At 42.2% G+C, this 24,824-nt stretch overlaps 2 protein-coding genes across 5 annotated transcripts in view; one reads left to right on the top strand and one right to left on the bottom strand.

Moving 5' to 3' along the window:
* The window catches only part of LOC109433644 (glutamine-dependent NAD(+) synthetase), a 297,418-nt gene that overhangs the window by 150,729 nt on the left and 121,865 nt on the right, over positions 1–24,824 (top strand). The window lies entirely within an intron of this gene.
* Positions 1–24,824, bottom strand: part of LOC109433641 (cytosolic carboxypeptidase 2) — a 225,163-nt gene that overhangs the window by 151,382 nt on the left and 48,957 nt on the right. Inside the window, exon 1 of one of the 3 annotated variants that reach the window (XM_062844183.1) lies at positions 10,038–10,465. The exons of 1 other annotated variant lie outside the window; for it this stretch is intronic. In XM_062844183.1, the coding sequence (XP_062700167.1) occupies positions 10,038–10,122 (85 nt within the window). In that variant the 5' untranslated portion in view covers positions 10,123–10,465. Of the gene's footprint in view, positions 1–10,037; positions 10,466–24,824 lie in introns of those variants that run through there. One more of the 3 variants, XM_062844187.1, reaches the window with a different exon arrangement.

Raw genomic sequence — 24,824 nt, 5'->3', positions numbered from 1 at the left:
GGTTTCGGCTTGCAGTCACAGAAATAAAGGGTGAGTCGTTAATTATTGTGCCACCCTACCTTCAACTGATTCGCAAATTGTCTACAGTTAACGGAATGAAACCAAATTTTTACGGTAGTTCAGTATATAAATGTATTTCAACTTTTTGGTATCGGTTCAAATTTACGATGCGTTTTAGTTAAAATTCACGATAGTTTCGATTGACGCCCTCTAATTGGACATGTTCACGTTCCACTTGAAACAAATAATTGAAACTCTCTGGTTTATTTATGCGCATCGTGCCTGGTTTTCACACAGCTCCAAGCTTATGTTTCACTGACAACCGTTCCTGAAACCTATTGACGAACGTTAAGATGATCCGATAATGTATAATCATTAATTGTTCCAAGCCGCGATACCATAATTTTAGATTTAAGCATGTGATTGTACAGCATCTTTTTGAGAACTGTTAACTAAATTTATTCTATATCCACCGGAATCTCACTGATAACTGCTCAATTAAGCATATGTAAACAACAGACTATAAGGAGAAACTGTGCAAAATTTGGTTGATTTCGGTGAAGTAGGAAGAAAGTTACGTTAGTTTGAAAATGGCACAATAATTATCGACTCACCCTTTAAGCGTTGATTATTTTAATTCATCGCCGACGTTTCGATCCTCGGGTTTGGATCTTCTTCAGGGCTCGAAGTTAAACAACTTGTAAATACGGCACTTCACAAGTTGTTTAACTTCGAGCCCTGAAGAAGATCCAAACCCGAGGATCGAAACGTCGGCGATGAATTAAAATAATCAACGCTTATTTCTGTGACTGCAAGCCGAAACCATTAGAAGCTTCATTTAAATTATCTATTGTAATAGGAAGGACTGGGGCGGATGGGCTGAATGACACTTTTCAAAAAATGTGCAATTAGCTGTAACTTTTCGAAAAGTGCATTAAATATTCTCAAATTTTTCTCAAATGATCAAACTGATCAAATATATCAGTGGACAAAATTTGGAAAAGATCGGGCTATTCTGCGCAAAATTATTAACATTTTAGAAAATTAGAATTATCCGATAGCTAACTTTGAGGTTTTATATCTCCGGATTCAATGAACCGAATGCAATGAAATTTTGTCCATTTAAGACTTATATAGTGAGCTTTGAAAAACATTTGACTCAACTTGAAATTATTAACAAGCGAAATAGTTGTAGCAATTTAATTAATTTTATGATGTTTTAGTAAATTGGTCTACTTTTAATATGCATCCCATTACTTTTTCAATGAATTGCTGACTATGCTGTTACTTACTTTCAAAACATATCTGTATTTGAGACAATTAGAGGGAATTTAAAAGAACTATAATAAGCATCTTGAATTTTGAAACGATGTTGAAATTTAAGAAAATTTGGTGATTTATTAAAAAAATAATCTAATCTTTATAATTTTCTTCCGTGTTAAGAATTTAAAGTTAAGTCAAAAGTTTTTCAAAGCTCATTATACAAGGTGTTAGGTTCGCGAGTGCAAACTTTTTTAAGGAGTGATAGAGGACCATAAATGGTGAAAAAAATTGTTCTAAGCATATGGTCAAATCTCAACCGTTACGTAGTTATTGAACTTCCCATGTTTTTGACTCTTATTGCCTTAACTGGCTATAACTTCAAAATGGTCGAACTTATCGCAATTGACCCTCATTCGAAAGATTATAGAATTTTCTATCAAATGACTTGTTTGAATCGATTGGTTTAGTTAAATAACTAAGTTTTCTGGAGCAAATAGCTCAACAGTAGTGTGTTTTAATTTGTTTTTTATAAATTAATTTGAAACATCCGTAATAAATTAAAACTCTTTCTTCGCCAAACTTCTAGCTCTTATTGTTTTCTTGCAATTTCGATTTAAATGTGCGGCACAGTGCGCAAAAAAGTGCTTTGCCTTGACAGTTTACAAATTATTGATCTGAAATGCTATGTTTAAGCCTAGTTTGGTGTTTGAAAGGAATCGCTCAAGAAACTTCTTGACCGATTCCTGGCAGAAACTTTCCACGGTGACTGCCATTTGAACTGTCATTTCTTCGCAACTGCATACTGTGATTCAGGCAAGGAATTTCCCATGCATCAAGATAGGCCGAAAAATTCCTTCTGAACTGCAAACAGCGCTTTAAAACGAAATTGCAAGAAAACGATACGAGATAGAAGTTTGATGTCAAAGAACAAATTGTAGAGTTGAACAGGGGCCACAACTTTGTCTAAGATTTTTTTTTAATTTATTACGCATTTTTTGAAAGATAATTTACAAAAACCAAATCAAACACACTACTTTAGAGCCAAGGGGGAGTCGCTGAGCACATCTTTACTTGTGCCAATTATTTTCAGTGTGCCAACGGGTATTCATTGAGCCTCAGTGTGCCCCGAAGTGCCACTGCTTGATGATTCAGATTTTGCTTGGCAACTACCAAGACAACCAACTGTTTGTTTTCATTTTGCAGGTCAAATGCACATGGTTGCCTAGTTTTTTCACCCAAACTCAAGTGTCAAAATTGTGCCTCAGAGTGCCTCGGTGTGCCACATATCGTATAAGACGGTGTGCTTGGCACCTCTTGGCACAATGTTCCAAGCGACTAGCCCCTTGTTTAGTGCTATTTGCTCTAGAAAACTTAGTAATTTAACTAAACCAATCGATTAAAATATGCCATTTGATAGAAAACTCAATAATTTTTCGAATAAAGCGCTGTTTGCAGATCAGAAGAAATTTCTCAGCCTATCTTGATGCATGGGAAATTCCTTGCCTGAATCGCTCAAGAAACCGGGTTTTCTTCGATCGCAGTACGCAGTAGCGAAGAAATGACAGTTCAAATGGCAGTCACCGAAGAAAGTTTCTGCCAGGAATCACTCAAGAAGTTTCTTGAGCGATTCCTTCCGAACTCGAAACTGCGCTTAAGGGTCAAAAAACTGTGATAAGTTTGACCATTTTCAAGTTATAGCCAGTTAAGGCAATAAGAATAAAAAACATGGGAAGTTCAATAACTACGTAACGGTTGAGATTTGACCATATGCGCAGAACAATTTGTTTCACCATTTATGGTCCTCTATCACCCTTTAAAAAGTTTGCACTCAGGAACCTAACACCCTGTATAAGTCATGAACGGTCAAAATTTCATTGCATTCGGTTCATTGAATCCTAAGATATAACAGCTCAAAGTTGGCTATCGGATATATAAACCTTATTCTAGAATCTTTATAGCTTTGTGCAGAATAGTCCGATATTTTCCAAATGTTGTCCACTGATACACAATTAGTTGATCAACTCACGGTAAAAATTTGAGAATATTCGATGCACTTTTCGAAAAGTTGCCAAGGCCTTCCACATCGACCAGGGTGTCTCTTTCTCACGAACCACCTCGAGGCATTCATCCGCAACAAAACTCACCAATAGCGACTTGGTCTTCTTGTCCGTTTTTTCCTACTTCAGTTTATCTTCTGCGCCTGCACCGTCTTCCTTCAACGAGACTTCTGCCGAATCCAGAAACAGCTTGACCCAAAAACGACAGTTTTCATAATTGGATCCGAACCCTATAGAAACCCTATGGAATGCCCCTGAAAACCCCTGGAACACCCATGAAATGCCCCTGAGATCCCCCGAAACTTTTTGAAACATCCTGGAGCGTACCTGAAATCCTGTAAGACCCCAATGAACGCCCCTGAAATTCCCAGGAACTTTCTGGAACCCTTCTGAAACCGCTTGAAAACTCCATGAAAACTCCTGGAACACTTCTGAAACCCCTTAAAACCTGGTGGGACACCATGAAACGCCACTGAAATCCGGGGACCTGAAACGCCCGCTAAAACTCTCTGGAACGTCCCTGAAACCTCTCGAAAACCCCTGACATGCTCCTGAAAACCCATGAAACCCGCTGGAACATCCTCCAACGTCTTTGAAACCTCATGAAATTCCTCTGAAACACCCCATGAAAGCCCCTAGAACACCCCTGAAACCCTTTAAATCCCCAAGTACCTGAAGGGGTCTCCAGTTAGCCTTGTGGATAAGGTTTTAGGAGCACCAATCCGGAGACGACGGGTTCGATTCCCGATCCGGTCGGGAAGTTTTCTCGACTTACCTTGGCATACTGTATCATTGTACCTGCCTCACAACATACAAATTCATGCGATGGCAGGCAAAGAATGCCCTTCAATTGATAACTTAGGGTGTCTGCTGTCTGGAAAACCGGGAATCGCCAGGGAATTTTATTTATAAGGGAAATTTTACACCGATAAAAAATAAAACATGAATACCATGTAGTGAACTTCACTACTTGTAGATCTACTCTGAAGTAGAGTCCATAGAGTTTACTACATTGTTGGTATGAATGTGGAAGTTGAAATCAATTTAGAAATAACGTTACAATAACTTTTTCAGAAATTCTGTCAGGGCTTATTTCTGGAAATATTTTAGAAATACCTCTTAGAATGCCTCCTAGGGTTTTAAACAGGATTCCTTCCACATTATTGCATGACATTTTTCTTGGTATTCTTTGAATTCCTGCTGGAACTTTTTCCGGATCCCTACTGGCAATTTTCAAGATTCGAACATTTTGCCCTTGAGAATCTTCCGAGATATCTGCATTCATATCGATTTTTGCTGGAGGTTTTCACGAGAATTTTTTTCCCAGCATTTCTTCTAGAGGTTTTTTTTCGGTATTGCTCTCGTGCGATTTTCTCGAAGTTTCTCCTTCGTTTTGCCAAGAAAAAAAAATTCGCGAGATTTCTTCCATGATTAATTTGGAGATCTACACAAAAGTCGATCAAGATTTATCGCAGGTGTTTTCACACAAGTTCTCCTAAAGTTCCTTTCTGAATTCCTAGATTTTTTTTTGCGATTCCTTCCAGTGTTTATCATGAGACTTCTCCAGTAGATCTTGTTACGAGAGAACAATTCCTGACTAGAGTGCCGAACCAGAGCGGCTCTGACACTCCAAATCCCTGACTTCTGGTCTAAGCCACGGAAGCTGTTCAGGGTGGGCTACACCCGCCTCTTTTCCAGGGTCGGCTAGACAACGAGCGAACGGGGGGGCTGATCAGAGAACAAAACAACGCACTCGGTCTACTATTCACTCACTTTTTATTTACTTTTACTCACTGTGTGGTTGGTGTATGTGTGAATAAGGGGGGGGACGTTGGCCGGCCGGCTTAGCTGGAACGGATGAATCACGTGTTCGTCACGTGCCCGGACTCTGGTGGGCGCTGCGGATCTCGCTGATAACTGTAGATAGTCGCTGGTTTACGGCGCAGATCAACCCACTGTGGTTCGCACAGGGGGATCGGAGGGCGTCCAGGAGTAGCTTGGGGTTAGACCCGCCAAAACGTGGCCAAGATCTAATGGGTCCTAGTTGGTAGTAATGAAGTCTTAGGGGAGGATCACATGGCGTTTCACGGCTAGGGCGACATACCTGACTTTCCACAAATCACTGATAATCACTGTCTCGTTCTTCGTCAATAAACTTCGTTCTACTTGAATAAACTCACGTTGGTCTCAAACTTTTGGCGAACTTATAAAAAATACAGAGATCACTTGATTTCTCCTGCCAACTTTGGAATTCCTTAGCGATGTTACTCCTTCGAGTACTTGGACGTAAAAGAACGAGCTCGAGACACATGAAGCCCTACCTACCCCAATAAAGACTCATTTTTCTACCTATTAATTCATCCAATTATTGCAGAATTCATCCGTTAGCTTCAGATTATGAGGTGTGAAGTGTGAATGTAAGTGTATTGACAATTTTCATTCCCTACCATTCAAACGACGTTCTTATACGGAGTCATATTATCTTCCTTACTCCTAAACTAATTAATTGGATAGATACAATATATTTATGAATGGGTAAACATATTCTTATTAGATTTATTATGTACGAACACTGGATAACAATGAGAAAAATAACAAAAAACAATATTCCTTTCCATGCTTTTAACATATACAAACAGGGCTATACCACTCATCGTGAACAGCAGTATGGTGAGTGGTATGTGCTACTCACTCTCCTTGCTTTGCTGGGCCACATAGGGTAAATAACCAAAATTGTAACAATCTTCCCGTTTTTGTTTTTCAAAGTTGCTGCAGGAGTTATTTATATGATTTGTACTAAAGCTCCTGCAAGGATTTCTTAACGAATTTTCCACAAATTTTGTCCAGGAGCTCCTGCCGGGATTTCTTTCGAAATTTCTTCTGCAATTTCTTCAAGAAATTTCCGTGAGTTTTCTTCCGACTTTCGCTTTGGATTTGGATTCTACAGGTGTTTCAGCTGGAATATTTCCTAAAGGTTCTTGTGAGATGTTTTCTTGAATTTCTCTCGGAATTTCTCCAGGTACTTCTCTCAGAAGATTCCTCCTGGGATATCTCAGTTTTTTCTGAATTTATCCTGGACATTCTCCTAAGTTTTTTTAGAGCCTTCAGGGATTTCTGCGGAAGCTATTTCTCATAGAGTTCTTCCCGTGTTTCCTTTCAGAGCTTTTTCCAGGTTTTTTCTTGTAATTGTCAACCGTATGCCTTACAGTGATCCACATGATTTTTTTTTGCCGATTTTATCAAAACCTCTAAACCTCTAAAAAATCCTGAGAGGAATTCCCGGCGAAATCCCGCTTGGATATCCAAAAAAACATTGGAAACTCTCTAGAAGAAATCCCTGGAATAACTTGAAGTGAGCTGATTTATGACTTGATGACGGTGCGGTGGCATCCCTCCAGGAGTTCCTTTTGGAATTCCATAGGTATCCCAGGCATCTTCGCGATTTCTTCTCAAATTTGTTCCTGGACACCTCCAGGAGTTTCTTGTAGGATTCCCAGGGGATTCTTGATGAGATTCTTTCGAGTGTTTATTTAGGATTCCTTAAGAAGTTCCCTCTGGGGTTCGTTCAGGAATTTCTTCTCAGATTCTCAAAGAGATTCCTTTTGGGATTCCTTCAAGAGCACTTGGCAGGATTCCTCCAAGAAGTACTCCCGGGATTCTTCCAGAGAATCTTTCCTGGTTTTCTTGAGGAATACTTTCTGAGACTGTTGCGGTTGCAGGAGGTGCTGATGAAAGTATTTCAGGAGTTGCTGGACTTTTTGAGAATTCATTCCGAAATTTCTCTAGAAATTATTTCCGAGATCCCTCAAGCTAGGATTAAGGTACACCGAGGCAAGTTGAAACGGTTGGGGTTGATGAAACACGAAGTTTTGAAATAGATTTCAATACAATTTGGAAATTTATCCTTCGCTAAATAATTGTTTGAATCAAAAACTATGTGTTATGGCGATTAATCTGTTTATCATCATTAGAAATCATCATGTTAACCCGCTGTTTCATCTTGTCCCACCCGTTTCAACTTGCCCCGGTGTACCTTACTCCTTCCAAGCATTTTTCCTGGGATTTTTTCAGGAATTCCTTCCGTGATTTCTCCAGAATTTCTTTCTGTGATTCCGAAGGAAGCTATATCTGAGATTATTTTTGGAGTTCCTTCTGAAGTTACCTCTGGGGTTCTTCTAGGAGTTTCTTCTCAGATTCCCAACAAGTTCCATCTCAGGAACTCCTTCCAGGATTTCTTCTGAGGTTCCAACTAGGAATACAAGGGATTTCTCATGGAGTTTCAGGAATCCTTAAGGAATTCCTTCCGAGATTCTCCTAATAGCTTATGATGAAAACCAAAAGAAGCTTGCTGAAGAATTTCCTCAAGGAAGTCATGTAGGAACTTCATGAGCAAATCCTTAAACAAAAACTTCTCAAAATACTCTCTAATAAACTTCTGGAGGATTTTCATTAGAATCTTCTGAAGGAATTCCTAGTTGAATCCTGGAAAGAGTTCCTGAAAGAATTCCAGAAGAATTTCCCAAAATGAGTTCCAAGAGTAATCCCGGAAAAAGTTCCGGAAGACATCCACGAAGCAGTTCCTGAAGAAATTCTAGAAGCAATTTCTGGCAGAAGAAAATCCTGGAGGAATCCCTGATGGAGCTCTCGAAAGAATCCTGGAAGCAAGGATGGAAACACTCACTTGCAAAGAGTTACACTCACTTGCAGTTTTCTCAGCTCAGAGGCGTGCCACCAAGAAACGATGTATGGACGACTTTTGCCTTGTGGTTTTGTCTAAAAGTTTGCCGAACAGAGTTGGGGTGGCACACGCATACCAAAGTCGTGAGGGAGTTGCGAAAGCAAGTCTCCATGAGGTGAATGTAAATTACACTCACCTCGTGGAGAGTTGCTTTCACAGCTCTGTCACGACTTTGGGATTCGTGTGCGACCTCTACTCTATTCGGAAAAGTTTTAGACAAAACCACAAGCCAAAAGTCGTCCATACATCGTTTCTTGATTGTACGCTTCTGAGCTGAGAAAATAGCAAGTGAGTGTAACTCATTGCAAGTGAGTGTTCCCATCCCTGCCTGGAAGTAGTTCCTGGAAGAATCCCGGAAGAAGGTTCTGGAAAAATCCTGAAAAAGTTTTTGAAGGAACACAGAGCTCCCTGGGAATCCCACATAAAACTATTGGAGCAGTCCTGAACACACATTTGTGGAGAAACCGCGAAGGATTTCTTGGAGAAATCGTGGATGGAATTTCTGTGGAATCCCAGAATAAACCTACTGGAGGGGTGCCACCGTGCCGTCATCATGTCATAAATTAGTACAGCTTCCCACCCATGAAAAGCTGGCGAAATTCTCTGAAAACTGACGAAATTGTTTTAATTCCGAACCTGGATTTCTTTTCAAAATTTGAATTTAAATTTGTTCATTGAACACTTGTTTCTGTTGTGAATATGGATGTCGAAACGTTTCAACATTAGGAATGATATTGTTAAACCGATACACACGGCAGACAGAGCTGGGCTGTCCACGTCGCAGGAATAATGGTGGGAAAACAAAAGGAAAAGATAATATTCAGTAGAGAATCAGGGAGAGACTGGCAGCGACTCCTTGGTAGGTCGCGCACAATACGGCGCTTGAAGAGAACTTATGTGACTGCTTGATAGTGGATTCATGCTAACACATTGAGCAGTCAACGCACGCCACATCAAGTGATCTAGAAGGCATGGCCAATCCGCGTCGTCGTAATCTGTCGAAGAACGTCAAAGTGAAAAGTCAGTGCATTCTTGCAGCTCCCGCTTGCTTGCAATAAATCTAAAGTGCACAAGAACCTAAGAGTATTCAACGTTCAGGGGGACTGGAAGCGATTGGCACAGGATTAAGTCCAGTAGAGATGGATGTTTCATTCGGCGTAGATTCAGTAGTCCACCCATTATCCATAAGTAATTGCTAATAGACCTTCCAGGATCAATATACTGTAATGTGGTGTTGATGAACTATGTGAAGCATAAATAGTAAAAGCTATCTTTAGATGTCAGTGCCTACTGTCTTTTAACAAACCCACAATCCACAACGTTCGAAAGCAATTTCATGGGCACCCCTACTTGCCATGCGCCTCCCGAAAAAAAAAACCGTTGTTGAAGTCAGTAGTCAAGGGTTATTGCGTTATTGCATTCATCATACTCCTTGCTCAACTGTTGTTGTAGCATACCTTCAGAACATCCACGCTGCTGTCAACAAATAAACGGAATATTTATCGCCACCACATGATTGAGCATAGCATTCGATTGCCCCATCGTCGTCGTCGTCGTCTTTTTCCAACCATTTCAAAACACAACACCCCCATGCCGTTCCGAACCACGTTATGCTGCCTTCAGTGACCTCATCAGATAACTCAACCCTTGCACACACAGTAAGACGGTACGGTCGTACCTGCTCCTGTTTTCCCGCCTTCCGTCGTCTCCGAGACCACCCACCCGCACCCTCGAGGAGAAGCTTGCCAAATTTCTGTACATTTACAGTTCGCTTGCCTCCTCGTCGTCGCTTCGGTCGGCGATTGCCAACTTTCCAGTTTCAATAATAACAATCAATTTATTGATTAAATACTAATTCCACCGTCGTTGACTACACGGGACACCCCGCCCCCCACAGGTCGCCCGTCCAACGTCGGTCGGTGGGTGATAATTGATTAGCAGCGAACCTGCGAAGTCCTGCGTTGCTCCTCATTCCTTACCTTTGGCAGCAAGTGTAGCACAAACCGGAAACAGTTGCGTCTGAAGGCATCTCACTCGATCTCCGGCCGTCATTCCCCAGCTCATGCTTCCGTCCACAGCGATGGTGTGATTCAACTTGCACACGCACACGTGTTTCACTGCAGCAACAGCAGCAGCTGGGTCACCATGCTTCTCCTCCTTAGCCCCATGGCGCCAAAAACTTCACCAATTTGCGACGAAGAAAATAATCCACGACGTCACGACGGACAACAGCAACTGGACGACGTAATACCGGACACACACGACGTAACCAACCGCGCGCCTTCGCCGCACCGATGTAACTTTTTCGGGAAACAATCAACACTGCAGCACCACCGATTGGCAGGAAAATTTTCACGCGCCCGAATCAATTGCAGCGCGCCCGGTTCGAGTCATGTTCGATCGAGGATTGCCCGCGCTGCGGCGGTTGCGGCTGGTTCTGTTTTGGAAGCAACCATCCATCCATCGGCGGCTTCCCCAACCCCCCCCCCCCCCCCAAGTCTCAACCTCGGACCATCGCATCGTCGCACCGCAGAAAGAGATAGGGCGAGGGAGATACCTAGAAAGTTGCGCTCAGGGTAGAGGGGTTGATTGTGGTTACTTTTCTTGGGGCAGTAGTACTGGTATCATTCGAATCATCATTTCAATTGCGGTAGGAGTTGTGTAGCCTTCTTGCTTTTTCAGTGTTGTTCACGTCCTGTTCGTAGTTGTTGACCTCCACCTAGTGGTCTGTTGAACATTAAACGAATTCTGATTGTTTCGAATCAACTTTGACTTGGATTCCGCTAAGAACCTCTCGATTTGACCAGGCATTATTTCTGATGATTTCTTTAGGGATTCCGCCTGGAGTACCCTTTGAAGATTTCGCCAGGCCTTCTGGGGATTCTCCGGCAATTTTATCTTAGGATTATACCGGGAAATCCGTGTGGGGATTTTACCGGAATTTCTTCCTGTAGATTCCACCAGGAATATCCTTTGGAAACTAGGAAATTCTTTTGGGGATTCCACCAAAAGTTCCTGTAGGAGTTCCTTCTGTATTTTTTTAGGGATTTCCTAGAAGTTCCGCGTGGAAAATACTCCAGCACAAACACCAAAAATAATCCCTCCCTTATCGCCTTTTCTGCACACGGCCCTGCTCCAGCCGTTCCCTTTGAGGATTCCTCTAGAAGTTCCCCTGAGGATACCTTCGTAAGTTCCTTCTGAGGAGTGACTTCTGGGAAATCTTCCAAGAGTTGTTTTTCGGTTTCATTTTAGGGATTCCTTTTAAAAAAAATCTAGGGCTTTCTCTAGGAGCTTCTCATTGGAATACCACTAGGACTTCCTTCTGGGAAATCTTCCAGCAGGCCTCTCCGGGGATTCCCTTGATATATTCCTGCTGTGGTTTCTTCTGGAGATTCCTCCAGGAGTTCCGTCTGCAGATGGCTAGGAATTCTCTCCAGGGAATTGTAGACTTTTCAAGTAGGTAACATTTAAAGTTTTGTTCCGCTCTATAAGAGATCTTCATGATCAATTTTATAAAATTTGCAATAAAACTGATTTATACATCAAAACCTCTTCACAACCTCTTTAAGAGCATCTTCCGGCTAAGTGGGCCACTCTCGGATAGGTTTTGCAAACCACATTAAGAATAGCAATAAAACTGTTTTAAAACCTAGTTGAATTTTTTTTTTCATTCTCGAAAAGAGGTTATGATGATTGATGTTGTTTTTTTTTTTCAACAAAAACTATGACAGCTCAACATGCATAGAAGCTTTTTCAATGGCACGTAAAGTTCAGGAAGGTACATCATTCGTAAGTAGAAAGCGATTATTTCAAAGTAATATTTTAGTAATTATTGTAGTAATTGGTAGGCTTATGCGCATTCAATTTTACCGTGAATATTGGGGTTGCAGAAACATAAAATTTATGCGCTTCGAAATTGGTGAATATTATCATCTTTGAATGAAATCAAGTTTACTTTTACGATGACCACAATAAGCCTAGCCGTGCCGTAGTTTCTGCTTTCCCACCAACAGATGTCGTTACTAATCGAACGGATCGCCATCTTTTGAGAGTTTGAACAGTTTTATTGTAATAATAATGAATGCCAGATGGTTTACATGCCGGATAGTTTTGTTTACTCTTAAAATCTGGCTTTATTGATATCTTCAAGTACACTATAAAACATTTCATCAACGGTTTTCATAAAAGTAGTCATTAAACTGTGAGTTTTACATATTGCTGAAATAAAACCCTAATAAAAATCAAACAAAACCAATCAGCAATGGAATTGTTACTTGGGTTCTGTCTATGGATTTCTCCAGGCATTTTCGGCATTTCACCAGAAATTTCCTCTGGGATGGATTCGCCAAAACGAGCTCCAAAAGAATTCACTTTATTAATATCGGGAGGAATTCCTTGAATAACTTCTGGAAATATTCCCAGAAGGAAATTTTTGAGGAATCCCAAGAAGGAATTTCTGGAGGAAATCCCAGAACGAACTTCGGGAGAAGTCCGTAAAAGGAATTCCTATAGGAATCACCAGAATGAACTTCAGGAGAAATGCCAGGAAGAACTAATGGAGAAATCACAAGAAGGAACTCCTGAATTATTTGCCATTACTTTTGCCAGATTACTCTCATGTCAAAATAGATCTTCTTGAGAATACTGAAGGAATACCTGGAATTTTTTTTTGAAAAGGGACTTCTGGAGGAATATCCGAAGGAAATTCCTGGCGAAATCTACAAAGCGATTTCCTAGCGGAGTCTTCAAATGGAACTCCTAGAGAAATCCTCCGAGGAAACTCCAATAAGAATCCCCAAGCGAAAGTCCTAGGGAACTCCCAAGAGAAGCTAAAGGAGCTCGAGCCTTACAAATAAACGAATAAGTAAAAAAAAAGCTAAAGGAGCTTTTTTTGTCTGTATTAACGAGATTTTTAACTCTAGGCTACTTCATCTCGGGACCCACGCTTTACTTCCCTTCCGAAGGTAGAACCCACATTTTGTGAGTATGTCGGGAGAAGGATTCGATCCCAGGAGCTTCTGGAAGTAGACTTAAGGAATCTTCAGAAATAACTCGTGAAAAATCTTCAGTAAGAACCCCTGAAGGAACTTCCAATAAAATTCCCAAAAATAAGTGGCGAAGAAAACGCCTGGAGGAAATCCTCTGGAGGAACCCTCTGAAGGATATTCCATATAAACCCCAGAAGGAGCTCCTCGAGGAATCTCCAGAAGGGAATTTCATTGAATTTCTCAGCAGGAGCATCTGGAGAAATCCCCTGAGAGAATACCCGGAGGAATATTTAAAAAGAACTTCTGTAGGAACTTCCGTTTTAAGCGGTCTTCTCACTTTACCGGGCCGGGACCGTGCCGGGCCCCGGCCGTGCCCCGGTCATCGATTGTTTCTAACAATATCTATGGCGTGCTTCTCATTAGCCCGGCCGGGGCCCGACCGAGCCCCGGCACGGTGTGATGTGAAACACGCCATAGTAATCCCATGTAAGAAATCGATGACCGGGGCACGGCCGGGGCCCTGCACGGTCCCTGCCCGGTGTAATGGGAATAGCCCTTTAATCCGCAGAAGAAACACCTGGGCAAATCCTCAGAGGCAATTGCTGGAGGAATCTCCAGAGGGAACCCCTGAAGCAATTCCCAAGAGGAACTCCTGGAGAAATGTTGAACACCTGGAGGAATCCCCAGAAGAAATATTGAGATGGAACTTTTAGAAGAATTTCCATTGAAATCCCCAGAAGAAACTCCTTAAGCAATCTTCATAAGGAAATCCTGGAAGAATTTCCTAAAGGAACTTCCATTTAAATCCCATAAAGAATTTCCGGAGAAATCTCCAGAAAAGACTTACATTGCATTTTTCATAAGGAGATTCCTGGAGAAATCCCCAGAGGAACTCATGAAAGAACTTCCCCAGGAGTTCTTAATAACCATGTGTAGAAACCTCCAGCAATTTCTTCCAGGGAATGCGCCTGCGGTTCCATCCGAGATTTTTGTGGCAATTTCCTCCATCAGTAATACCTTTCTAAAAATCCTCCAGCAATCTTTTCGACGAATCCACCAACTTTCCATTCCAGGGAATCTTCCAGCATTCCTGACCGGGGTACCTTCGTAATATTACAGCAATTCCTTTCTAGAATCCTTGAAATTTGCTCACATGTAGAACAATTTAATCAAATTTAGACAAGTCGACCATGCTCGAATGAATCACGCACAAAAAAATGACAGCGATACTAATCAGAATCACTCAGCAAAAAAATAAAATAAAATCAAGCTTAACATCGGTTTATTCAGCCATTATACAGCAATAATGTTTGATGGTGTCAGTGAAAATCATCAAGTAAAACGATAGAATTAACTAACAACACCCCTTTTATTTATTTTATGACGGCCATCGTGCTGCTAACTAAAAAGCCTTCTAAATTATCTTAAACTTCACACGATCCATTCGTTTCATCGCATTTTCCATTGACTCACACGCCATACAATAGGAATAAGGCATTGCATGAAATTCTTTTTCACTCTAACAGCAATTTAAAAACAGTTGCAGTTTGGATTTAGGGAATTATTGCGTTCCTAACAGATTCGCAGAAATAATGGAGGAATTCCGGTCTAAACCGTTGAACTTCGTCGTACAACGGGAGATAATAAAAAGGAACACTGAAGGCATTTTCTATTTTTCACGGTGAGTCCGTTCCTGTTTATATTATTGCGCTTGTATTTTTGTAAAAATGGGGAATCCTGTATTTATTTAATGTTGTCATGCATTATAAACTTGAATTTGTAAATGAAGAGGGTAAGGGGTACTTTTCTTTTCGTTTCAGAGAGGGAGTATTGGCGCTTAAGCCTTAAGCATTAGGGTCAGGGCATTCGATGTAAATATCACTGTCCCATCCCAGGAAATTACGCAGATATGGAGTGTGCATTAACTTTCTTAGCCACGCCACTCCCACCGATTCAACGTACAAAACTCATTCCCCAAATAATGAAACGATTGGTACGGTTGTCCCTGTTTCTTCAATTATCAAATTCAAAAACATGCATCAATCATGTTATTCATAAGTGGATAACCTGATTGCCGTATTTTTTTGAATTTTCTTCAACCCCATTAGTCTGCACAGTGGGCCTGGCCGTTTTAATATTTGTGTCATCTCGCTGATATGCTACAAATATTAATGATGACAAGAAAATATCGGAAGAAATTCCGGTATTTCCAGGATGCTTTTCAACACTGGCTGTGCAAGCACTAGAATAGAAAAGAATAGAATAAGATCGAAAAAGCTAATAAGAAGAACACGCCGCGATATAAGCATACCCCTATGAACGGTGTGCATATTCCGAAAAAGCTACTGATCGATAGAACTTGTGATGAAAACAGAACAATACATAGGCAGTCGGGTGCCTGAAACTTTTGCCAGTCTTGGTAAGGTGGTATGAACTACCACCAAGCCGCTCTGTCTAAAAGCACAGGTCGTACGGCAGAAGTTTTACGCACGGCGTTTGATCATGTTCGGAGGAGTCATGGAGTTCCAGGAAGCAATAATGAGTGGCTTTGAGCTCTTCCGAAGCTGAATTGGTCGCGCTAGCAGAAGAATGCCAGGAACTCATCTGGACAAAGCGTTCACTGGAGTGTCATCATCTGACCCCGTCTTCGTGTTCAAAGATTTTCAGAGCTGCATAAACTTGACGGAGATTGATCGTATCGAGCGCAAAACGAAGCACATTGAAACCAAGTTCTACTTCGTTCATGATCTACACCAACATCGCCAAATTGATTTGCAGTACTGTTCGTCGGAAGAGATGCTCGCCGACCTGTTGACCATTACAGCGTGTACGTTTGGAGATCCTCCGGAAACATTTAGGAGTTTATGGCTCAAGCATTCGTCATCATTTTTCGGAAAATAAAAAGCAGTTTTCTCGCTGCAAAACAAAACAAGGATCATGAAAATATATTCACTGCACTATATTCCTCATGTGGAGTACAGTGAATATATTTTCATAGCAAAAACTTTTGTTTTGAACGAAAAAACTGCTTTCAAATGTTTGATGATGACGATGATTTCAATGACGAAAAGTTCAACGTTATCCAGCACGAGGAGTAGTGTCGTCAGTAGTAGGTAGTAGGCGTGCAGAATTTGAAGCTACATGTGTAACCCATAGCGACGCCCAAACCCATCACAGTAGGCGTAGTATAGATTCTAAATCAAATGTTCATTCCCACGGCATAAGATCACAAGGCAGGATAGTAACCTATGTAAACATCAATTTTGGATGTAAACTTGTGACGTCGTTCTATCGTCTTTCACGTTGTTCAAATTGATGTGGAGTACTAGATCACCTATGATCGATTTGAATTACGCCATCAAAAAGCTGTCAGATTTTGGGAATTCTTCATTACACCAACAAAACTAGCCATGAAAATGTTTGAGACTTCTCAGGTCATTTTGACAGATCACACACATGCGCGAAAAAGACGGATCGTAAATTCTATATACTTTATCGATCTTGTTGTCATCCTTTTCTTGCTCATGTTACATGTGTCAAAATGACCTGAGAGTTTTTGCAGTCATTTCGATGTTAGGTTCGTTAAAGAATATATCACCTTCTGTATACCGTGGTTCATCCCTAGTTGAACCGTCAACCGAAGTGTAGTTTTTCTTTCTACAGCTCTTCCTAAAAAATCTATATTCCTCAAAGAAGTTGCTCACAATATCGTTCAGTTATACTACCAGAATGTTAATGAATTTGAAATTTTCAGTACCACCGTACAACAATGTTGATTGTTGAAAGGCAATATATGGTTAAATTACTTCAATCAGATGTTAAAACTGTTCTATCAACGATTAACCTTGTGATTCTTTCTCCATTTCTTTCTAGGTAAGGCATCAACTTGATTCAAACAGCTAGGTGGTAAGTAACCGTCGTCCGTCCTCATGAGTAATAGTGTTCTAATTATTATGGGGTACTACATATTCCGGTTGCTAATATATATATATTTTTTTTTCTAAGCCTTTGACGTTTCGTGGCCTTGTTGTTTACGATTCGGACTTCGAAAAATGTTGTCAGCTTTCGGACTTGCCAGTTTTTTTATGGGTGGTTTGATTTTATTCAACTTGTAGGGTTTGCGTGCCTGGGAAAGTGTGATGGCTGATGACTTGATGACGGCACGGAGACATCCCTTCAGGAGGCCTTTCTGGGAGATACCACAGGAATTCCATCCGGGATGACGGGCTTGGTGGTCTAGTGGCTACCGCTTCTGATTCGTATGCAGAAGGTCATGGATTCAATCCCTGGCTCGTCCTTTTCATCCTACTTTGTATCTTTCTATCCACTTTCTCTCGCTCTCTCTTCTCTACATATACAACTCATATTCATATGTTCATAGCCATCGCTAGAACCAGAAACGAATTGGAAAAAAGTAGTTTCCCTCCCTTCCAACTTCCACTCACAGCACAGTGTATATATAACGCCTATAAGTTATGCAACCAAAGCGTGCTGTGCCGCTTGACCTTATTCACCTTATTCACCACACAATATATCACGAACACTACAGGGGATGGCCAAAATGTTTGGGATAGGCAACTTTTTTTTCTCTCACAAAAAAGTTCAACATGCTATAACTTTTAATAGAGCGCATCAAAAAATCTCAAATTTTGACTGTTTGTCAACCTACTATATGTGCATCATTGGTACAAATTTGGGCTCGATTGATTAATATTTCGCAAAGTTGGAACTGTTCGCGTAAAACACTATTTTTTAGACAACTCATTTTTGAGCTGTCATATCTCGGGAACCAGTGAACCGAATTGAATGAAATTTTGAACGTACACTAACAATATGTAAATGCTTCACAAACCATTAAAACATAGGTACTTTTTAAACGTTGAAAAAAGTTATCATGGATGACACTTTTTGGATTTTTTTCGAAAAAATGTATTTTTTTTAAATCAATGTCATTAAATTTTCGTGTTGATATCCAAAGATTTTCCACTTCTGTTCTCAAATTATCTCTAATCAGATATATTAGAGCCTATTTAAATTGAAGGAAGAACACATTTAATAATTTTTGTGTGGTATTGTAAATTTGACTTATTTTCCTCTATATGGGTAAAAATTTCAACCCGGTATAACTTAATTCGTCGTGAGAAAATATTACATTTTATTACGTCGTATTTAGTATCAATGTATTGTTGATAAACGTTAAAAAAATCATTCAATTCGGTTCACTGGTTTCCGAGATATGACAGTTCAAAAATTAGTTGTCTAAAAAATAGTGTTTTACGCGAACAGTTCTAACTTTGCGAAATATTAATCAATTGAACCCAAATTTGTACCAATGACGCACATATAATAGGTTGACAAACAGTCAAAATTTGAGATTTTTTGATGCACTCTATGAAAAGTTACAGCATGTTGAATTTTTTTGTGGGTGAAAAAAAGTTGCCTATCCCAAACATTTTGGCCATCCCCTGTATAAATAACCCCTATCCATGGATCGCATCACTGACCCAACGGTGACTACCAGATCTCCCATCCTTTCCGTCTAACAACAAATACCCCAGTCCGTGCGGGTTGTGGGGACGCAGAGCGCTCTCGGTCTCTAGTAGCAACAACCAGTACACTCTAACATTCCTTTCCCTTCCCAGCTGCTAAAATTGCACTTTGAGAATAAGTGAAATGTCCCAGCCCCTTATTCAGTTGGATCTTAGTGCAATTGGTACCAGTTCAGATCAATCACGGAGGAGCAACCATTGACATGTATAGTCAGAATTGATCGTTTTTGATCGATACCACAGGAATTCCATCCAGGATTTCTCCAAGATATTCTTCGTGGTGCCTCCTCAAATGTGACTCCTGCGTGAGTTTCTTGTGGGTTCCCGGAGACTTCTAGATGAGATTCTTGCTGTAGTTTATTTGGGATTTCTTCATAAGCATCTTCTGAGATTCCTAATTTCTTCTGAGCCTTCTTAAAGGCTCCATCTTGAATTCCTCCAGGAACTCCTGTTGAAGGAAAAAACTAAAGAAACTTGCTCGAGTATATCAACATAGAAATCCTGTATGAACTTCATAAAAAATGTCATAAATCAAAACTGCAGAAGGAATTGCTAAAAACAATAAAAATAAACTCTTGGATAATGTTCATTGGACGCATCTGGAAGAATTCCAGAATGGACTTCTGGAGGAATTCCAGCAGGAACTGCAGGAATTCCAAACGGAAAACTTGTAGAAAATATGAAAAGATTTTCTTGATGAATTCTGGAAAGAATTTCTGGAGAAATCTCGGAAGCAGTTTTCAGTTCCCAACGAATCTTCAGAAAGATCCTGGCAAGAATTTGTCAACGAAATCCCGGAAGAAGTTCCAGAAAGAATCCACAAAGGAGTTCCTGGAGAAATTCCAGAAGCAATTTCTGACAGAATCGCAGAAGCAATTCTGGAGAGATACTGAAAGAGGTTCTTGTAGGAATAACCATAAGTGAAAAGGTAGGATCTCAGAAAGAATTCCTGAAAAAAATCCAGAAGAAGCTCCGGGAAGAATCGCGTATGAAATTACTGGAAGGGATCCCAGGAATTTTGGAAGATGTGTCTATATAAATCTTGGAAGGCATTCCTGAAGCAATCTCTGAGAGCACTTCTGGAGAATTTCCGGAAGAAAACTTGGGTGATTTTGTAGGAATTCCCAGACATAAGTCATAAAAAACTTCTGAAAAAAAAATGCTGGGGTAATCCCAAAAGCATTCCTTGAGAAATCTTGGAATTAGTTTCTAGAGAAATTTCGGAGAGAATTTTGAATTAATTTAGGAACATTTAAAGTAATCTCAGAAGGTATTTCTTAAGAAATCCCAGGAAAATTCTCTGGAAGAGTTTTGGTGCGCCTCATAACCCAGAACTCACCAAAGGTGGATAGATTTATCATTTTATCGCCATTATTTCGTTGCTAGTATGAAGGTTGGTTGGTTGGTGTCTATTTTGTAGAATGGGTTTTGCAATTTGTTTCATTTCACTCCGCTGCTGCCATTAAACTTCGACGACGAAGACCAGCAGCACAACCAACCGGAGTGTAGCCTAGTGCTGCAGCACAGTCAGTGTATGGTGTTATTTTCTCCTATAATAATGGCATACGGGAACGGAAGGGTTGTTTGTCGTAGGAGTTAAACAGCGCGCAAAACACGTGTAGCAATGTGGGCAAACCCAAAATGGGGAGAAGTGTGAAGTGGCCGTACTCGGAAGGATGGCGTTTCCTTAGAGAAAAACAGATTGACAGACACACAGACAACCGGGTAGCTACCTACCTCCGTGTTTCGTCTGGCCGTGCTACTTCCTCTTGGTTTGGTGTTTTAAACTTTGGAATTCTGTTCTTTTAGTCTTGATTGAGTTCAAATAGTAACAGAGTTGGAACTCGTATGGCCGAGGCGGTAAACACACGAATAATCAGCAAAACCATGCAGTGTGGCCATGTTGAAACTTAAAAAAGCACACCTAGTTCCATTAGGAACGTAGAGCCAGTAAGAAGAATAAAAGTATCCTAGAGGAAATTACGAAGGAATTCCTGGAGGAATTTCCGAAGGAATTCCTGGGGGAATTGCTGGAGGAATCCGTGGAGGAATTGCTGGAGGAATATCCGGAGGAATTCCTGGAGGAATTTCCGGAGGAATTCCTGGAGGAATTTCCGGAGGAATTCCTGGAGGAACTTCCGGAGGAATTCCTGGAGGAACTTCCGGAGGAATTCCTGGAGGAACTTCCGGAGGAATTCCTGGAGGAATTTCCGGAGGAATTCCTGGAGGAATTTCCGGAGGAATTCCTGGAGGAATTTCCGGAGGAATTCCTGGAGGAATTTCCGGAGGAATTCCTGGAGGAATTTCCGGAGGAATTCCTGGAGGAATTTCCGGAGGAATTCCTGGAGGAATTTCCGGAGGAATTCCTGGAGGAATTTCCGGAGGAATTCCTGGAGGAATTTCCGGAGGAATTCCTGGAGGAATTTCCGGAGGAATTCCTGGAGGAATTTCCGGAGGAATTCCTGGAGGAATTTCCGGAGGAATTCCTGGAGGAATTTCCGGAGGAATTCCTGGAGGAATTTCCGGAGGAATTCCTGGAGGAATTTCCGGAGGAATTCCTGGAGGAATTTCCGGAGGAATTCCTGGAGGAATTTCCGGAGGAATTCCTGGAGGAATTTCCGGAGGAATTCCTGGAGGAATTTCCGGAGGAATTCCTGGAGGAATTTCCGGAGGAATTCCTGGAGGAATTTCCGGAGGAATTCCTGGAGGAATTTCCGGAGGAATTCCTGGAGGAATTTCCGGAGGAATTCCTGGAGGAATTTCCGGAGGAATTCCTGGAGGAATTTCCGGAGGAATTCCTGGAGGAATTTCCGGAGGAATTCCTGGAGGAATTTCCGGAGGAATTCCTGGAGGAATTTCCGGAGGAATTCCTGGAGGAATTTCCGGAGGAATTCCTGGAGGAATTTCCGGAGGAATTCCTGGAGGAATTTCCGGAGGAATTCCTGGAGGAATTTCCGGAGGAATTCCTGGAGGAATTTCCGGAGGAATTCCTGGAGGAATTTCCGGAGGAATTCCTGGAGGAATTTCCGGAGGAATTCCTGGAGGAATTTCCGGAGGAATTCCTGGAGGAATTTCCGGAGGAATTCCTGGAGGAATTTCCGGAGGAATTCCTGGAGGAATTTCCGGAGGAATTCCTGGAGGAATTTCCGGAGGAATTCCTGGAGGAATTTCCGGAGGAATTCCTGGAGGAATTTCCGGAGGAATTCCTGGAGGAATTTCCGGAGGAATTCCTGGAGGAATTTCCGGAGGAATTCCTGGAGGAATTTCCGGAGGAATTCCTGGAGGAATTTCCGGAGGAATTCCTGGAGGAATTTCCGGAGGAATTCCTGGAGGAATTTCCGGAGGAATTCCTGGAGGAATTTCCGGAGGAATTCCTGGAGGAATTTCCGGAGGAATTCCTGGAGGAATTTCCGGAGGAATTCCTGGGGGAATTGCTGGAGGAATCCGTGGAGGAATTGCTGGAGGAATATCCGGAGGAATTCCTGGAGGAATTTCCGGAGGAATTCCTGGAGGAATTTCCGGAGGAATTCCTGGAGGAATTTCCGGAGGAATTCCTGGAGGAATTTCCGGAGGAATTCCTGGAGGAATTTCCGGAGGAATTCCTGGAGGAATTTCCGGAGGAATTCCTGGAGGAATTTCCGGAGGAATTCCTGGAGGAATTTCCGGAGGAATTCCTGGAGGAATTTCCGGAGGAATTCCTGGAGGAATTTCCGGAGGAATTCCTGGAGGAATTTCCGGAGGAATTCCTGGAGGAATTTCCGGAGGAATTCCTGGAGGAATTTCCGGAGGAATTCCTGGAGGAATTTCCGGAGGAATTCCTGGAGGAATTTCCGGAGGAATTCCTGGAGGAATTTCCGGAGGAATTCCTGGAGGAATTTCCGGAGGAATTCCTGGAGGAATTTCCGGAGGAATTCCTGGAGGAATTTCCGGAGGAATTCCTGGAGGAATTTCCGGAGGAATTCCTGGAGGAATTTCCGGAGGAATTCCTGGAGGAATTTCCGGAGGAATTCCTGGAGGAATTTCCGGAGGAATTCCTGGAGGAATTTCCGGAGGAATTCCTGGAGGAATTTCCGGAGGAATTCCTGGAGGAATTTCCGGAGGAATTCCTGGAGGAATTTCCGGAGGAATTCCTGGAGGAATTTCCGGAGGAATTCCTGGAGGAATTTCCGGAGGAATTCCTGGAGGAATTTCCGGAGGAATTCCTGGAGGAATTTCCGGAGGAATTCCTGGAGGAATTTCCGGAGGAATTCCTGGAGGAATTTCCGGAGGAATTCCTGGAGGAATTTCCGGAGGAATTCCTGGAGGAATTTCCGGAGGAATTCCTGGAGGAATTTCCGGAGGAATTCCTGGAGGAATTTCCGGAGGAATTCCTGGAGGAATTTCCGGAGGAATTCCTGGAGGAATTTCCGGAGGAATTCCTGGAGGAATTTCCGGAGGAATTCCTGGAGGAATTTCCGGAGGAATTCCTGGAGGAATTTCCGGAGGAATTCCTGGGGGAATTGCTGGAGGAATCCGTGGAGGAATTGCTGGAGGAATATCCGGAGGAATTCCTGGAGGAATTTCCGGAGGAATTCCTGGAGGAATTTCCGGAGGAATTCCTGGAGGAATTTCCGGAGGAATTCCTGGAGGAATTTCCGGAGGAATTCCTGGAGGAATTTCCGGAGGAATTCCTGGAGGAATTTCCGGAGGAATTCCTGGAGGAATTTCCGGAGGAATTCCTGGAGGAATTTCCGGAGGAATTCCTGGAGGAATTTCCGGAGGAATTCCTGGAGGAATTTCCGGAGGAATTCCTGGAGGAATTTCCGGAGGAATTCCTGGAGGAATTTCCGGAGGAATTCCTGGAGGAATTTCCGGAGGAATTCCTGGAGGAATTTCCGGAGGAATTCCTGGAGGAATTTCCGGAGGAATTCCTGGAGGAATTTCCGGAGGAATTCCTGGAGGAATTTCCGGAGGAATTCCTGGAGGAATTTCCGGAGGAATTCCTGGAGGAATTTCCGGAGGAATTCCTGGAGGAATTTCCGGAGGAATTCCTGGAGGAATTTCCGGAGGAATTCCTGGAGGAATTTCCGGAGGAATTCCTGGAGGAATTTCCGGAGGAATTCCTGGAGGAATTTCCGGAGGAATTCCTGGAGGAATTTCCGGAGGAATTCCTGGAGGAATTTCCGGAGGAATTCCTGGAGGAATTTCCGGAGGAATTCCTGGAGGAATTTCCGGAGGAATTCCTGGAGGAATTTCCGGAGGAATTCCTGGAGGAATTTCCGGAGGAATTCCTGGAGGAATTTCCGGAGGAATTCCTGGAGGAATTTCCGGAGGAATTCCTGGAGGAATTTCCGGAGGAATTCCTGGAGGAATTTCCGGAGGAATTCCTGGAGGAATTTCCGGAGGAATTCCTGGAGGAATTTCCGGAGGAATTCCTGGAGGAATTTCCGGAGGAATTCCTGGAGGAATTTCCGGAGGAATTCCTGGAGGAATTTCCGGAGGAATTCCTGGAGGAATTTCCGGAGGAATTCCTGGAGGAATTTCCGGAGGAATTCCTGGAGGAATTTCCGGAGGAATTCCTGGAGGAATTTCCGGAGGAATTCCTGGAGGAATTTCCGGAGGAATTCCTGGAGGAATTTCCGGAGGAATTCCTGGAGGAATTTCCGGAGGAATTCCTGGAGGAATTTCCGGAGGAATTCCTGGAGGAATTTCCGGAGGAATTCCTGGAGGAATTTCCGGAGGAATTCCTGGAGGAATTTCCGGAGGAATTCCTGGAGGAATTTCCGGAGGAATTCCTGGAGGAATTTCCGGAGGAATTCCTGGAGGAATTTCCGGAGGAATTCCTGGAGGAATTTCCGGAGGAATTCCTGGAGGAATTTCCGGAGGAATTCCTGGAGGAATTTCCGGAGGAATTCCTGGAGGAATTTCCGGAGGAATTCCTGGAGGAATTTCCGGAGGAATTCCTGGAGGAATTTCCGGAGGAATTCCTGGAGGAATTTCCGGAGGAATTCCTGGAGGAATTTCCGGAGGAATTCCTGGAGGAATTTCCGGAGGAATTCCTGGAGGAATTTCCGGAGGAATTCCTGGAGGAATTTCCGGAGGAATTCCTGGAGGAATTTCCGGAGGAATTCCTGGAGGAATTTCCGGAGGAATTCCTGGAGGAATTTCCGGAGGAATTCCTGGAGGAATTCCCGAAGGAATTCCCGGAGGAATTTCCGAAGGAATTCCCGAAGGAATTTCCGAAGGAATT

The sequence above is a fragment of the Aedes albopictus genome, chromosome 1, assembly GCF_035046485.1.
Source record: "Aedes albopictus strain Foshan chromosome 1, AalbF5, whole genome shotgun sequence".
In the NCBI taxonomy this organism is placed as follows: domain Eukaryota; kingdom Metazoa; phylum Arthropoda; class Insecta; order Diptera; family Culicidae; genus Aedes; species Aedes albopictus.
The sequence above is the reverse complement of the archived record's forward strand: the minus strand, read 5'-3'. Positions and strand labels throughout refer to the sequence as shown.